The following is a 16067-nucleotide window of genomic DNA, read 5'->3' as shown; positions in this document are numbered from 1 at the left end:
GGGATATGGGGAAAAGGGCTGAGCAGGTATGTGTATTGTGAGAAATTTTGTATGTTTTGAGTCACAGTAGGGAAAAAGTAAAAAAAAAAACCAAACACATGAGATGATTCTTCTTTTCTTAAACATAGGTTAATGGCAAGAGGGATGAACTTATGTGCTCATGCTGAGCTTGATGTTAATGATTTAAAGAACAGGCGCTTAAATCTTACGATTTTCTCTTGTTTAGGGGTTGCCTGGAAAAGATGGATTAAATGGGCTTCCTGGGCTTCCTGGTCAAAAGGTTAGTGATGCCACTTACACTGCTAGTAAGCTACTTACCTGGGCAGCTTATCTGGGTGAGCTGGTGTCACGAATGAAAGTATTAATACAGTAAATGCTTTAGCAGCAAATCAAGATTTATTAATGACCAAGCAGTACTTAATTATTAACCAGTTTAAAGATGTACAAAATAATTTGGTAAAATATGTTATGATTGAAATAGGTACTTAACTACAGATTTGAAGATAACAAAATTCACACTAACTTACTGTACGGTACCTTAAATCTATACATATATACACGCATATGCACAAATACAAAATGAACACACACACAAACAGACAAAAGTCTTTCGATCCAGTAAAATATGTATGTCCCCACACTCGTGACTATAACTGTGTATACCTAAACACACCAGTAAGCAGAGAGTGGGTGCAAGAGAAGCTAGCTCAAAGTTAAAATTTCCTTTTGCTTGAGTTTAGAGTAAATACAATGCATTAGCATTCCTCAACGGGCGATAATTGAGACTCCAGTGGGTTGACTTTGCCCTGGCCTTCTGTCAGCTCTGTCAGTGTATGGTACCTTGAGGAGTTAATGCCTGAGAGGAGTCTCACAGGCCGATGCAGTCCAGGAGAGCTCAAAGGGTCTCACTTGGAGCTGTTGTTTATAGCGTCCAAGATAACTGGCATTTGTCAGATACTTACCACTCCAGCCTATCTGGACAATGAGGTGTTCTGGTGTCTTACACCAGTTGTGCAAGAACTTGATGCGTGTGCAATTCTGTTATTGTTCTGCCAGGCCGTTAGAAGGTGATTGGCTGTTATAATGTTCCCAAGTGATAAGGAGGGCAGAGCCAGGCTCGTTAAAGGGGTGTCTTAATGCCCAGTTTACTGCCATCAGCAGTAATTATCTCCCCAGGTTGGTGTGTGGCCCAGGAGAGGGGAAGGAATCAGATTAATCACCAAGTGACCCAGGAGGAGAGGCAGATTGGGAGTGGGGTGGGGGTGTGTGTGGAATTACACCACCACAGCTAGCAAGTGCAAGCAGGAGGGACAGCAGATATTCAGAGCCAATCACACCTTCACAAATCCCACATCACCAGTGAAGCTCCAGGGCCAAGTCAGCTGGTGTGCTTGCACTGTACTGAGTCATTATGAAGATGGAGTTGGTTGTAAATACAACAGGGATGAGACATCGTCCTCCAGTCTGCAACTACTGCATCCAATTCGGCACAGCTGAGCAGTGCAAACAGAGAAGCTTCTACTGTCACCCAGGAAAGCCAGTGACACTGTCAAGTCAAGGCATGTGTCTAAGGCACAAAGAAGAATGAAGAATTTTGAAAGGCTCCAAAGACATTCCTTTCTTTCCTTCCTGAAAGGCTGGAAAGAAGAGATTACATCCCCCTAAGGCTTCTGTAGGTCTGTGTGGCAGAAAGACGGTTCTTCATCATTTCCTACTACTTATGCTCCATTTGAAAGCTTCTATAAGTGACAGATTAGGAAAAGTTGTCTCCTTTGCTGTCTCTGCAGTGGGAGAAGGGAGGTAGGAGACTCAGAGGTAGGAGACACTCTGGTTGACTTGCCATCACTATGTAAATAAATGTCAAAGAATATGAAGGCTAAGCTAGGCTTTGGGGATGATGACACTCTATTGCAATAAGGACAACAGCTCTTAGCCATCTACTAGACTTCATTGGCAGCAGTCTTCTTGTCTCTGATACTTGAACACTATGACCCCTTCTTGTTCCAGTATCACACTACATTTATACTTGCCTCTCTCAACTGAGTGCACTGAGTGCTTGAGCCCAGGTCTAGCAAAGTCCCCAGCTCTCATTTACTGATGAGTAAAGATGAAGAATTTGGAGCCTGAAACAAATTTCTGGGGCTAAATAAATCTTTGGATCTATCCACAGCCCTGTGTAGTATCTACTGCACTTCCTAGCTATGTAGCATGTTTCAGCTCTTAACCCACTGCTGTGTCCACTCTCCATGCTGACACCACCCTAGTTGAAAGATCAGTTTAAAAGTATTTACCGAAGAGGCCCTGTGGCCAAGGTCTCAATCCCATGATTATTTATTTTTCTTAGTAGAAATAATGTAGACTTTCTAAGCACATATATTTTGAAGAAACTGAATTAAAGTTTTTGCTTTTCAGGTAATTCGCTATGGGCATCTTTAATGTAACAGTGTTTGACTTTCTGTTATTCCAGAAATACTCCAGTAGGGTGATCGTTGCTGGAGATGAGATTGCAAACAGCACAAGGATGGAAAAACATTCCAGGAAACATTCTCATGTGGCTCTGTTTACATCCTTAGGCTAACAGTGAGGATCTGAATCAAAATATTCCTCACCAGTGCCTGCAAATGTGCTGCACTAGCAGAGGAGTTTGTATATAACGTCTTGTGTTCCCTGCAGGGAGAACAAGGGGGAAAGGGTGAGGAAGGCTTTCCTGGAAAATCTGGCCCTAAGGTAAGGAATTTTATTTTATAGTTTACTGTAGCTGTTGAGTCAATCAAGTTTTCAGAAGGTCTTATACTGAAGTCAGGAGAGTAAGATTCCTCTAAAGTTGGAGGCATAAGAGGATGAACAGGGGCAGCTTAATGCCCTTCTGAGTTCATGGTGTTTCAAAATAGCAAACATGGTTTGATGCTTCTCTCTCAAGTCTACATGTGTAGGCACATCCGACCTGACCCTTGCATTGGCTCCTGTGGTCTGGGTACCCAAGCCATCAAGAAGGCAATTACAGTGCCTTATGAGGAGCAGGTAGAAGAACATGGGCCAAGACCATAGCGGACACACTTTATTAATGAGAAAGTATTACTGCTTCCTACATGAAGGGTCAGGTCCTTGCAATGTTGATGTTTTGCTTTTGTTTTTCCAGGGTGAACCAGGGAGCCGTGGCCAACCTGGTGAGCAGGTGAGCAGGAAAAACAGTCTTAACAGCAAGGCCTACCTGTCAGCACAATATAAAGTGACCACGTGAAATAACAAAGCCATTTTCCAGTGTTGAGTTCTATGCAAATCATTTACATCTGTGATTGAAGATGCAACAGATGAGTGGATGAGACTCATGGCTGGACAGAATAATGCAAAAGTTTCAGAGGAAAAATATGCTAAATCCAGTTTTTCATTGTACCCTGGAAAATTCAACTACCTTGTTCCTGGTGGATAGGGAAGGAAAGGAAAGCAGAGTGACTTAAAAGTGCTGGTGTTCCTTCACACCTCACATTAACCCAGGGTGCTGGTTCTAGAAGATGTGGAACTTCTCTAACTATGTGATGTAAAGGGTGATGCTGTCATTTCTAAATGACCCCAAATGACTGCTAGAAGTTACAGTTATCTTGGTCCTTTTTTATTGGGCTTTGGGTTTCAGCTGACAACTGCTGAACTAAGTGAAGAACCAGGGAAATGTCTCTTGATTTCCTAAAGCACACATCTGTCTAGAACCCAGTCAAGACCATTAACCATAGATGTTAATGTTGTCATCTACATGCCAACTTTTCAACTGTTGTATGAAAACCTGTAGAAAGAGAAATCTGTATAAAACAGACTCATATTTGGGCACACATCTTAGGATTTTGGGGTACAGAGTATATGCCAGCCTCAGAGTATCAGAGCCTCAGTCTTTTACTCTTACCAGTCTCAGTCTAATCTTCTGCTACAAAGATGAAATGGGAGATGGTCGTGACCTCTTCTCCCAAGATGTTTTGTGCAATAGAGCAGAACATGTACCACAAACTGGCCTTAGATGAAGTAAGGGAAGAAGCTTCCATGAGGAGTCTCATATAGCAGCTTTCCATAAGGGGTGGTTCTCTCTCTGTGACCATTTAATTTTAGGAGTTGCTGACCATTTTTCCTATTAGAGTGTCATGGTCAGCCCACCTGCCACTATCTACCCTTGAAGGAATACGCTTCTGAGTCCAAGGTACAAAGTGAGGTTTATTGGGGATAAGGCATTTACTGAGTGGATAACAAATACACCACCATGTGAGTGGGGACTGTTCTGCTTCTATTCCAAAATTCCTTATCATCTACCTAATGGGTATCACGGAGTTCCCAGGAAAGTATCCTTACCTGGCATCCCAAGTAAGGGGAGATCACCATGGTGCAAGCGAGCCATTCCTCAGGAGCACTCACATCGGGCTCTCATGGACCCATTTCTATACCCTTCCTTGATGGTTCATATGGCCACCACCCAGTGGTCTCATTTTGCTGTCACTGGGCAAACAAACTGCCTGGCTTGCAGTTGCAGTTGGGGACTTGTTGTTGCCAGGCATTTTTGGGGTCAGTGCAAGGAAATGTCAGACCCACAACCGAAGTGTTGCCATTTGGTCTGGATCGCTTCCCCACACAGGGTTATTTTGAATTCTGATACCACCTTACAAAACACTTGCCTCTTTCTCCACGGTGTGGTGTTCTCCACAGATTTCACAACTGTTTTCTTGTGTGTCACCTAGTCATAAATTAAAATATTGAATGGTGCAGAACCTTAGAGGACTTCATATGTCCTCTGAATTTGACAGGAAACAGCTAATAACAGGTGTGTGAATGTAGTTTCTTCAATCAGGTGTTCACCATCCTCCAGACACCGTTCTTCTAAGCTGTATTTCTGTAGTTTGCTATGAGAATGTCATGTTGGCCATGTGTCAGATGCCTTAGTGTCAAGAGGCATCACATAAATGCTTCCTTCTTGTCTGCTTGGTTATCCTGTCAAGGGAGGGAACTGGGTGGGTTTGACATGATTGGTTTTTAACAAATCCATATTGGCTGTTTCGTATTACCTTTCTGTCCTTGAGCTCATACACATTCATTGACATTTTGCTTCAGTATCTTTCCAGGGGCCAAATTTACACCACTTTTTTTTTTTTTTTTTCCCTCTAAACTCTCCTTTTTTTTCTCCCTTTAACATTAGGCCCTCTGTTTGTCTTCATAATCTCTGGGATCTCACCATCAGCCACGGTCCTGCAGTGGCTCTCATAAAACACCACTCCCTCTGTCACCAAATGTCACTGTCTTCAGAATTCTCCAAAGGTCACTCTGATGTTCCTACTTGGTCACCATAGCATCTTGTTTCTCACCTGATTTCTTCTACAGACTCCTTGCACCTATATCATGATGTTTTGACTCTTCCTATACTTCAGAGATAATATCTTTAAAGTGGGAATCACCTTTCTTCAGTATTCATACAGCACTTAGGACATTTGGGTCCTGTCCATGTCTGAGATCATTTGTGATACTGCATTACAAATGCAGATATAGCAGAATAATTATAAATAGGAAACCACATGGTTATTTTCAGATGACAAACTGGGTCAATCTGGAGCTAAATATAATTGAATCCTCGATATATGTAGAACGCATCACATGACACAGAGATCATAATTACTCCAATAGCAAGTATTATAAAGTAGCAACTCAAAGGTAAGGTTCAAACAGAAAGAAATCCAAATGTGCAATAGCACCTTGAAATGTTGGGGTTTCAACCCCCAGCCCCAAGTTAAGGTTGACATGTGGGTGATTCCCACAGCCCTTCCCAAAGGGGGGTGAGTTTCCCTTTAGGCTTCCCTCCAGGGTGGGGCGGCCTTGCAGACAGAGCCATTGGGTCACTGAGCCCCAGGGCTCTGCAGTGAGTAACCCCAGGTCAGGTGTCCACTGAGGGATAACAGCTGGGACCCCTTGCAGGCAGGGCAGTGTCTGTGTGTGAGGTGGGTGCCCTGTGCAGAGTTCCCTGTTGGGGAAGGACCTCCTGCCTCCCTGGGACTGGGCTCCAGTCAGGTCTGGCTTTTGTAAACGTGGGCTGTGTAGGGATTCAGTGTGTGGCTTCCTTGGTCTTATGTGTTTGGCTGGTTGACCTGCTTGTCTCCTGTCCCTTCTATGGGAGACTGCATTGCACCATTTATTCCACCCTTTGTTGGTTGTGTGGTAGTGTTGTTGGGGTTGGTGGGATTGATGTCAATTATGTATAATTTGACTGACCTGTTTGTACTCCCAGTGCTCACCCATGTACTGACCCTTTTGCATCAAATACAATTTGGTTATTGGTTCACCTTTATGCTGGCTGTGTCCTTTATGCTAGGCTTAATAGTTGGTAAAACACGCCTCTAGAAAATTCTAGATGTGTTCGTCCAACATCTGTAATGGTCAGATTAATGCAGTGCAGGTTTTGCATTTCCAGACTACATCAGATCATTAAAAATTAAATTTTTTTTTTTTTTTTTTTTTTTTTTTTTGTTTTGATTTCTTGGTCGTCCTACAGAGCTGCATGAAGAAAACAGGTCCTAAATTCCATGGTGTCAGTTAACAGTTTAACAGAAAAAAAAAATAAAGGTCTTTGCTGTTGTTTTAAGTAATGATTTTCCAAGAATAAGAAATTATATGTTAATCAAACATCCCATTCCCTCTCAGCAAACTACATCTATAATCAATCCCACGAAAAAACTGGGGCAGGTTCTGGCCTAGAGCATAGACCATGTGTATTATGGTGTCATTAGGTGTCAAGAAGAAAAAAATCTGCAGTCATGAGTTCTGAACAATTCACAGTCTAGTATCAGACACACAAAGAGATAGCTAAATCAAGGTTTCATCCTTCCCAGCCCAAGGGCACTGTGGCTAGATTAGCCTACTCTAAAGAGCAGATGATGCATTTTTTACTGACAGGAGTAAGAGAACACTTTGATCCACCATACTGCCTTCTCATTATTAATTATCTTTGAAAGTCAAGGGGTTTATTAGTAGAATACATGCTTGATGTCTCTTCCTAGATTTCACACACTTCTTTATCTTACTTTCAGGGTGAAGCAGGTCTTCCTGGTCCTCAAGGTTTACCTGGACTGAGAGGAGAAAAAGGAGATGAAGTGAGTGACTGAGCCATAGCTTGACTTTTTTTGACATTTGGCACCAGGAGGACTTCTCAAGTGTCCCTAGATGATGTTCTCTTTTGGTGTGATTGCTGTGGTGAGCAGCTGATTGACATCCACAAAGGTTACCAAGTACCCCTTCCAAAAAGGGACTTTACTGCCTAGTGACTGTTCCTAACTGCAGCAGAGGTGCTAATGAACAGTGTCTATCCGAAATGCAGAAGGTTATGACTCGTGAGGCAGTAGAAGAGGTTCAGTGGTCTTTAGGCCTTAGTTTCAGAAATACCTGCCTGATTTAAGATCATTTAAAAAAATAAATCACAACAAAAAAATCACATCACCTGTGTCACTAAGCCTTGGAGAAGGCTTCAGATGATTGAATCATTTTCTGATTCCTGGTGAAGTCCAAGTCCTGGTGTTTACTCCTTCCCCTGGATAGTTCCAGACCTCCAGAGGCATCGACATACCAGGAAATAGTTGGATCAGGGGCATGAAAGTAAATGTAGCCATGTAAACAAGGCCTGTACTCCTGGTTTATAACTGACTGCATGCTTAAATGTGAGCAAGAAGGATCTAAAATCAGCTGAGGTCTTACCATTTGGCTTGCTATATTATATGTTCTGTATAGCGTAGGGTATAGAATATATTCTCTCTATATAAAAAATCAGAAATGTAGGTCACGTAGTTCCTGTTTGAATGCAGGGTAAATACATTTTGTGTATACACTGTGAGAAGTATTCACATCCTCCTTGTTAAGCATGTCCCATTCAGATGACCAGGTCACCTGGACCAAATAGAGGTAGGCACCAGTGAATGGATGATTCAAGAATCTTTTACATAACCAAAAGTGGTAGTATGAATGTCCGCTTTGGGTCTTAACTCCTATTCTGGTGCCTCTCTTGTCCAACTAGAAAAAATCTGGATTTATAATTTCATCAGGCAGTAGAATCTTCTACATGCAAGTTGATTTAAGATTGGTGCTTTCATTTCCATGAACTTAATTGCTATTTTTTGACTTTTGAGAATAGAGTAGATTTTACGAAGCCATCTCCAAAATGTTACATTTTTAATTGCTTGCACCACACTTTGGAGGACAGGTAAGATCAGCTGAAAGTGTAAAATATTCTCCTGAGACTGATGTAAACAAATCAAAACATGCATATTTCCTGTTTTGTTTTCCCTGCTTTTAGGGAGAAAAAGGTAAAGATGGTCTTCCAGGATTGAAAGGTGAAAGAGGAGAAAAGGTGAGTGATGAAATGAGCATGCTCTTCCCTAGACAAGCGAGGAAAAGAGGCAAGGACACAAAGACAAGTGACAGGAGAATATCTGAGGAAGATTAGAAACATTACAAATCTGTTAGCTGAGCCTTTCTGAGAAGCAGCAGAGAAAGCTTTGTGTGGGACAGAGACAACCATTTATTGAGTAATACAAGAAATAGTAAGCAGTTGATGAAATCTAAGGACAGTTTCTTTAATTCAAGGAAACTCTTTTAAAATTGTCTGATAGGAATGAGCCTGAAATTAAATTCTAAAGAACTTTTCTGTGCCTGCCTGTGATGTGCTAGAACAATAATTTAAGGAATGGTCTGGGCTTCTGCCATCACAATACTATTCATTTTAGTGAAAATGAAGGCACTAGACAAAGGTGATGTTCAACAAAATTTACATTCAACCACTGTGAACATGAAGGTGAAGATGAAGCACTGACCTTGCAGATGCCTATGGTTGCATAGTGAAAAATTTGCCCTCATTATAGTGTCAATAGCCATCAGGAAATGGGTGCCACTTTGTTCTTCCTAGGATACACCAGCCCAAAGTTTACCAGTGGCTTTCACCATCTGTGGAGGGTGAGAACTTTTTTTTTTTTTTTTTTTTTTTTTTCCATCCACAAAATAAGTTTGTCTAAAACATATCTTTCAATCTGGAATTTTGATCAACTTTACCTTAAAATGCAAATCAAACCATATCACTCCTGCACTGGATGGGGTAACACTAGAAATTCATTGACCTGTGAAGTCAGATCAATGATAAATTTATAAAGTGATAAAGACAGCAAAGTGAGAATCCTCTATGCAACAAAGCAAGGACAGCACAGGTTCTGGCCAGAGCAATGGGATAAATTGCACCTGACAGAAGTGCTACAGGATTTTCAGTCACTGAGCTGACAAGTTGTTGTTGGCTTACATCTCATCTGGTAATGTTGCTTCTTCTAGTTGATAATGTTTTTTATTTGAGCATCTTTTTATATCCTTAGTTATAATTTTCTCCTCTCTCTAGGGTGACATGGGTTCGCCTGGACCACCAGGCTTACCTGGAACAGTAAGTAAGATTTGTTCTGTGCTGTAACAATATTTAAGGTGTCATCACACTTCCTGCACATAACTTCTTCAGAAACAAAGCTTTGCAAGATCCCTACTTCTCTGATGAAACTGTAGGACCCATTTACTCTGGGGTTATCTCCCTTCGCTTCAGGAAAGCAATATCAAGGTGTATTTGGTCCTTTTATTTTTGGGGAAGGTTGTGCCCTCCTCTGCCTCTTTGTAAACAGCATTTTTATGTGCCCTTGCCTTGTGGTAGCACTTAAATTGAATTTGTGATTTGTTTAGCAGCTGTGGGAGCTGTCTGCAGAAGGTCACGACTGAAAACAGGGAGTGTGTTCATACAGATTTTTCAGGGTGAGCTAGATTTTTTCCAAATGAGACCTCAGGATAAGACTGGCTCTGAACAGATACCTGTGAACAACCGCTTGTCTTCTTGGGGAACACTTCACTTTCTTCCAGGAGGAATACGGAGTTCCGCTTCTCATTGACGTGAACTTAAGGTGTGGAGGATTCAGCTTCAGCAATGCTGTAGCCTCCCAGAGCATGCCGTGCCACGCTGTGTTGTAACCCCAGAAAGACCCTCACATCCCAGAGTTCATTCTGGGTTCAGCACTGGATCCAACACACAAACCAGTCATACCTGATCGCTAATTTAAAAACCACCCAAACAAACCAACCAAAAAAACCCAAGAAAATATCAATTTATTGTTTTAAAAATGAGCCTGCAGAATTACTTCTGGGATCATGAGCATAATTACAATGAAGTTCACCACAGGCAATTAAACCAGCATCACTAACTGTAAATACATAAACCTCACAGTTCCCTTCAGCAAAATCTGATTAAGCAGCTTGGAGTAAGAACTAGGAACAGACCTGTTGTTGCAACAGGAGGGTTTATCTCAGTCACAGATCCTCCAAAAAATGGCAGTTTTCCACTTTTCATCTCTACTCACCACCGCTGGTTACAGCTGCCACAGTCACATTATGGACAGAATTTGAATCGAGACCTGTTGGTGAAAATCAAGTGCCTACAGACCTTCATGTGGCAAGGGAGGAGGTGCTAAAATTTATTCCCTGACATTAGCTGGGCCTCTTTAGTCTGTGACACAGGGTACTTCATAGTATCATGTAGGAAGACTCCGTGCGTATCACGCAAGAATGATCCAGTCACAACACAATGGATCAATCTGTCTTAGTCAAGACAGAGAAGGCAGCTTACAAATACAGTACAATATGGCTAGATATAGAGAAGATATGCCTGACTGCTCAAGCTTCCCGTGATTGTAGGGAGAAATTATTTCTATTTCAGCTGTAAAAATAGGTGACGATTTTGACATATCCTCATTTCATAAAGGATTAATTTTATCAGTTTCGGTAAAAGATACGGCCTTTCTCTACAAAACTTGATCCTTTTTTTGTGGCTAGTCCTTCAGGATAACTATTTAATCCCTAGGACAACCATGCTGAGATGTGTGTGTCTTGTACATAATACAAAGCAGAGAGAGAACACACCAAGCTCAGCCATGGAGTAAGGAAATTTAGTAATACTAAAGATGGCTCCAGGTGGGAAAGTGAGCTGAAGATTGCGCTCAGTAAACCTGCTAACAAGGTTAAAGATTGATTGTTTTTCCATGGCAGTGGGACATACAGGGTGTTTGTGAGTATATGTTCATATTTCACATCCTCTAGGAAATGTCTAATATTTGTGGGCGTTTTTCCAAACAGCCAGATGTTACAATGAGTTGCTCACAAGCTTACTGATGGATATATGGAATGTGTAATCTGTAATGACAAGGAGAATACATAAATTATTGCATTTCAAGGAAAATAGGCAATGCTTCTTTTAACAATCTGGTTTCTCTTTCAGACAGCCTTCTTTACCCCACACCCTAGGATTCCTGTAAGTAACATTTCAAATAAACATGACCTCTGGCTTATTACCTCTGGTATCTGATAAACACACAGCACCTTAGTATTTTCCATGTTATTTAAATGCTTTCAGTCAAGAACTTAGCTTGAGTCTGGTTCTGGGTGACTTCACCATTGTAACCAGCCATGATGAGAAGCACACAGCTGTCCTGGTTACAGCGGCATCCAAGCCAGCTGTGGCTGGGACACAGCTGTATGCTGCCCCAGCCTCTTAAATGAAGAGTGCTTACAGCACATAGTGGGGAAATATCTGGCATTAAATAGGAACACACCATTGGTATGTGATTAAGCTTGTTAAGGACCAGGAGGCTTTATGGCATATATTAACGGCAGAGGTATGCTGTAAGTGCCATTAGAAAAGAAAGTGCATGTGCCATGTTCTTCAGAGGCTGAGGAAGGAATGTGAGGTAGTACTGGAAATAGAGACAAGACTTCTTCGGTTCACTTTTTCCTTTGGCTTGTAGTTTACTGTTATATTGTAAGGAAATAGGCAGAACAATGGCATCTTCCATGGTCTTTGTAGAGCTACAGTCATGGAGGGAGTTCTCTGTTTTGCTTTGAGCACTTTACTCTTGTAAATGAGCTACAAGACAGTAAAGAATAAAAGGACTGAAGTGTGTCAGCATGTCAGGTCGCTGGGATTTCTCCATGTGCAAGATGAACGTGGTGATACTTGCTGTAGCAAGGTCTGCATATTGCATTGCAAGCTTTGGGAGGAGAAGGGGCAGTGAAGATAGTTACTTTTGGTTTACAGCTCTACAAATTAATGTGTCAGAAGGTGGTAGTAAGCCTTAGGTGAGTGCCATAGGTTATGTTCCAGAGGCTGCAGGACCAGCAAAGTGCTGAAAGTTGCTGTGCTCTCTCCAGAACACAATACCTGCCATTGGTTTCCACTGAGTATGTGGTATATAGTACTAGGGAGCAATTTACACAGGAAGACACAGGGAACAGCCTGGATAGAAGGCAGCAGAACTATTACTCTATTTACTTGTTATTAGTTAAAATCAATTTCATTTAAAACACATCCTAGTAATTGTCAGAAATAGAAAATCTCTGACCTAGTGAGTTTGAGCTCCCATTTACCCACCACCACAGCTCTATGTGTTTTGGGTGCAGCCTGTACTGTGAACTCTGCAGAAACTTGCTGATGCAGCAGGGCAGGAGGGAGAGGGATCATCTTCCACGGGGTGCAAGCTAGCCAGTTAAAACCATTTAATATTTCTTGGAGATGGAGACAAAGTGAGAACCACAGTGGTGGTCAGGTATCATGGTTGGGAAGAAGCAAAAAGCAGTAAACCAAGAGATGTCTCCTTACTTCACTTTCTGTCTCCCACTGCAGCTGGGCACAGATGAGCCCCCACTGCATTTGCCTTCCTTTAAGCGGCACAGAAATGACTAACACATTAACTGACACTACAGGAGGACACTGCTGAGAGCAGGTTAAGGCAGCTGTAAGCCCTCATCTGGCCCAGGTTGGTAGCAGCTGTTAGCTGTCACCACAGCATTTCTGTTCACTGAGCTGTAGGAAAGAAGAGGGTGGCAGTGGATTAACTCCAGCTGCCAGAGGCTGAGGTCTCCACAGTGTGCAGCACTAGCAGACAGTGTTAACAGTCTCAGCAGATAGTCCTGGGTTGGGTAAATTTTGAAGGACTCAGGTGGATTTGCTGGCGGGTTGGGTTAATAAATGCTGCCTCTCTCCGTGCTTGTGGCTGTGCAAGGACATTAGACTGGGATTTTGACAATTTTACATAACCATGCAAGTCAAATATTGAGGAAGAAGTGGGAGAAACGAGCACATAAAAAAAAAAACAACCCTTCTTCCCTTGTTGAGTTACTTCTTCCCTTTGTGGTCTCCCTCCACTACCACTTTTCCCTGGTAACACGTGCCCTTATTCCCACGCAGTAACACCATCCTGACTACACATTTATTGTCATATGGCTGTACTTTGTTGCTCTGCTCTCTCAAAAATGGTTTCGGAGCTTGAAATATCATTACCCAAAGCATCCTCCAGGCGCAACCACACAGGTTTATTGCACAGGACCCTTTGCTTCAACTACTTTAGGTGGTGCCGTTATCTTTCTGAAGGCCACTAGATGGCATCAGGGACTGCCCGATTTAAAAGTTGATTTAACGGCGTGCTATTTGTAGAGTAAAATTCCTCCTACTATTTATCACAGATGATAATATTTATTCATAATGCATAATAAATACAGACATAAGTAATATTTATGGAGTTACATTTATTTTGTCTGTTAGAGAATCATTTGCAAATGGACTTTCAATTCCCAGGTGATGTAGAAATGATTGGCAAATAGCTGATATGAATAAAATTCAAGCTTATTTGTCTTGGGCTCTGCATTTTGACTGATCACTATTCCTTGCATGTGTATGTAGCTTAAATCACTGATGTTCCTACTCTTCCTTGATTGCATAATTGAAACACTTTGTATGATAAATAATGAATAAGTAATGATTGCTGTTGCCTGAATACATATGTTCATATAAATATATAAATATGAATTTTCATGTAGTGCCTGGTTTATTCCAGCTAGTTCCATAAATGTGTGCTTTTCAATTTAGAAAAAGCAGTAACATGGACTTATTATGTTGTAGAGCTCAGAACAAAGCTGATGAACTTGTGTCTGAAAGCATCGTCAATTTATTGTAAAGAAGAAGAACAGGAATAAATTAATGCTATTAGTCAGTGATGGTGGTGCATGAAATACTGTACTGACTTTGCAGGAGGGAGCAGGATTTGCGTGAATGTATGGAGTTGTTAACAGAACTAGAGATCAGGAAAAGCTGCATAGTGCCCATCTCTGAAAGTGCTCAAGATGAGCCCCTGAACACTTCTCTCTTATGGGTGGGATAGGGAGCTGTGTGTGTGTGGGGTAATTTCCCCAGTTGTAGGATGGCATTAGGTCTGTGGTCCTGCAGAGAGGTAGTGCTGTGGTGCTGGTGCTTTTGCACCATTTAACCTTTTAATACATTGGAGCTGAGTTGATCAAATTTTTGAATGGTAAATTCTTTAATGACTGTTCTCTGTGATGGAAAACTGTTATCTTTTTAAATTGAACATTTTTGAAATTATTATCATAACATTCCAAGAAGTCTTGACAGTGATCTCCAGTTCTTAGTGTGTAATACCAGTTTTGATTCACTGATCTCAACATTCTTTAAAGAAGGTACTGTATGTCATAAACTGATAACTGATTGAAGGAGCCTTCTTGGCGAACAGGACTAGTGTGACTTCCAGCCATGGAAAATAGCTTTTATTTCTCTCTATGTCTTGTTGTTTTATATCAGGGTGAACCTGGACCAAAAGGGGAGAAAGGAGATCAAGGAACAACCGGAGAACCTGTAAGCAGGGGTTTGTTAAACAGAGCTTGGCTGACAGTAAAGTTGTACAGGATTAATTAAGGGCTTTTGAAGTGATATGGCCCAGCTAAATTTTGTATTTGACTCCTCTATTTGTATTCTGGACTGTTCTTGTTCTGACTGAGCCCCCAGGAGAGATGGAGTCCTGTACAGTCACAGCCTCTGTAAGAAACACCATTTATTCTCTTAGTGGGAGGAAGGAGAAACGTCCTGCTCAGGAGAAGAAAGGAGCAGTTTTCTTCAGCTCCTTCACCTCTCCCTCTGTTTTTGCAGGGATTGCCTGGGGTCCCAGGTGAACAAGGTGTCCCAGGACCTGCAGGAGTACAGGTAAGAGGCTTAGCCTTGAAGAAAATCTGACATGACCAGAGAGGGGTGCCTTCAAGGTCTATGTCGCTGAAAATAATTCTTCCCCTATACACCAACAGCCCATTTCTCCTTCCTCATTGTTCTAAGTTCAGGGACTTCAGAGGTATTTACTTATGCTGGAGATCAGGACAACATGAGGAAAATCAAAGCAGAAACACAGCATCTCTTTAACGTGATCAGTATTGTCTAAGAGACTTCTTCCATCCTCAGGATCCTTCAAGAGGGCGTCTTGTATTGATGCCACTGACCCACAGGTCTCACAGATAGGTTACTGCAGTACATTGCCAAAACATTGCAGAGCATTCAGATTCAACCCCAGCCCGTTTGAGCTTGAATGCACTATGGCTCATGTGAAATGTGTTATCTTCTGCAAGTTTCTTAGCTCACGCCTATTATTTCCAGTCATCACTGAGGTATGTTTTCATGTCAGCATGGCAGGACGTCCACTCTGCCACCATCTGTGCTGTACCCAAGCCATATGTCAGCTATTACTTGGGCATCAACAGCTTAAACAGGTTAACAGCAGTCTTGAGCATTATGAATAAAACAGTAATATCATGCAACTTTTAACTAAAATCTGGTAAATGGGGGACTGTTCAGTGCGTAGAGTCTGTCTTGCCAAAATCCTTTAAAAAGGGCTTATATTGTATGTAGGACTGGGACAAGGCCTCCAAGCTGTCATCTACTTTGACCATTTCTAAATGGCTATTTTTTGTATTTGAGAACTCCAGGCAAAACTTCCTCTGTGCAGGGAGACCATCACAGTTGAGCTGGAAATGAAGTAGTTGGTGGGCCCGAGGATAGGAAGGAGTTTCACCCAGATGAATGCCTGCAAGTTTCAGCATCCTGTGCTGAGAAACAGACTCTGAGCCCATCAGTCATTAGTAATTCTTCTTATGTCTCAGGGTTTTATTTTTATATTTCATTTTCTCACTGCACAGAGAACTGGGAGCCATTT

The 16067-nt window shown here is 41.8% G+C and overlaps 1 protein-coding gene across 1 annotated transcript in view; it reads left to right on the top strand.

Annotated features, from left to right (window-relative positions):
- The window catches only part of COL22A1 (collagen type XXII alpha 1 chain), a 244421-nt gene that overhangs the window by 173443 nt on the left and 54911 nt on the right, over nt 1–16067 (top strand). The window contains exons 27-35 of the mRNA XM_026843424.1: nt 227–280; nt 2674–2727; nt 3140–3175; nt 7050–7112; nt 8306–8359; nt 9392–9433; nt 11303–11335; nt 14672–14725; nt 15017–15070. Coding sequence (XP_026699225.1) covers nt 227–280; nt 2674–2727; nt 3140–3175; nt 7050–7112; nt 8306–8359; nt 9392–9433; nt 11303–11335; nt 14672–14725; nt 15017–15070 — 444 coding nt within the window. The remainder of the gene's footprint in view (nt 1–226; nt 281–2673; nt 2728–3139; nt 3176–7049; nt 7113–8305; nt 8360–9391; nt 9434–11302; nt 11336–14671; nt 14726–15016; nt 15071–16067) is intronic.

Source organism: Athene cunicularia, assembly GCF_003259725.1.
Source record: "Athene cunicularia isolate RWA chromosome 2 unlocalized genomic scaffold, athCun1 chr2_part1, whole genome shotgun sequence".
Lineage (NCBI taxonomy): Eukaryota > Metazoa > Chordata > Aves > Strigiformes > Strigidae > Athene > Athene cunicularia.
Note: the sequence above shows the minus strand (reverse complement) of the source record. Positions and strands in the feature narration are given on the sequence as shown.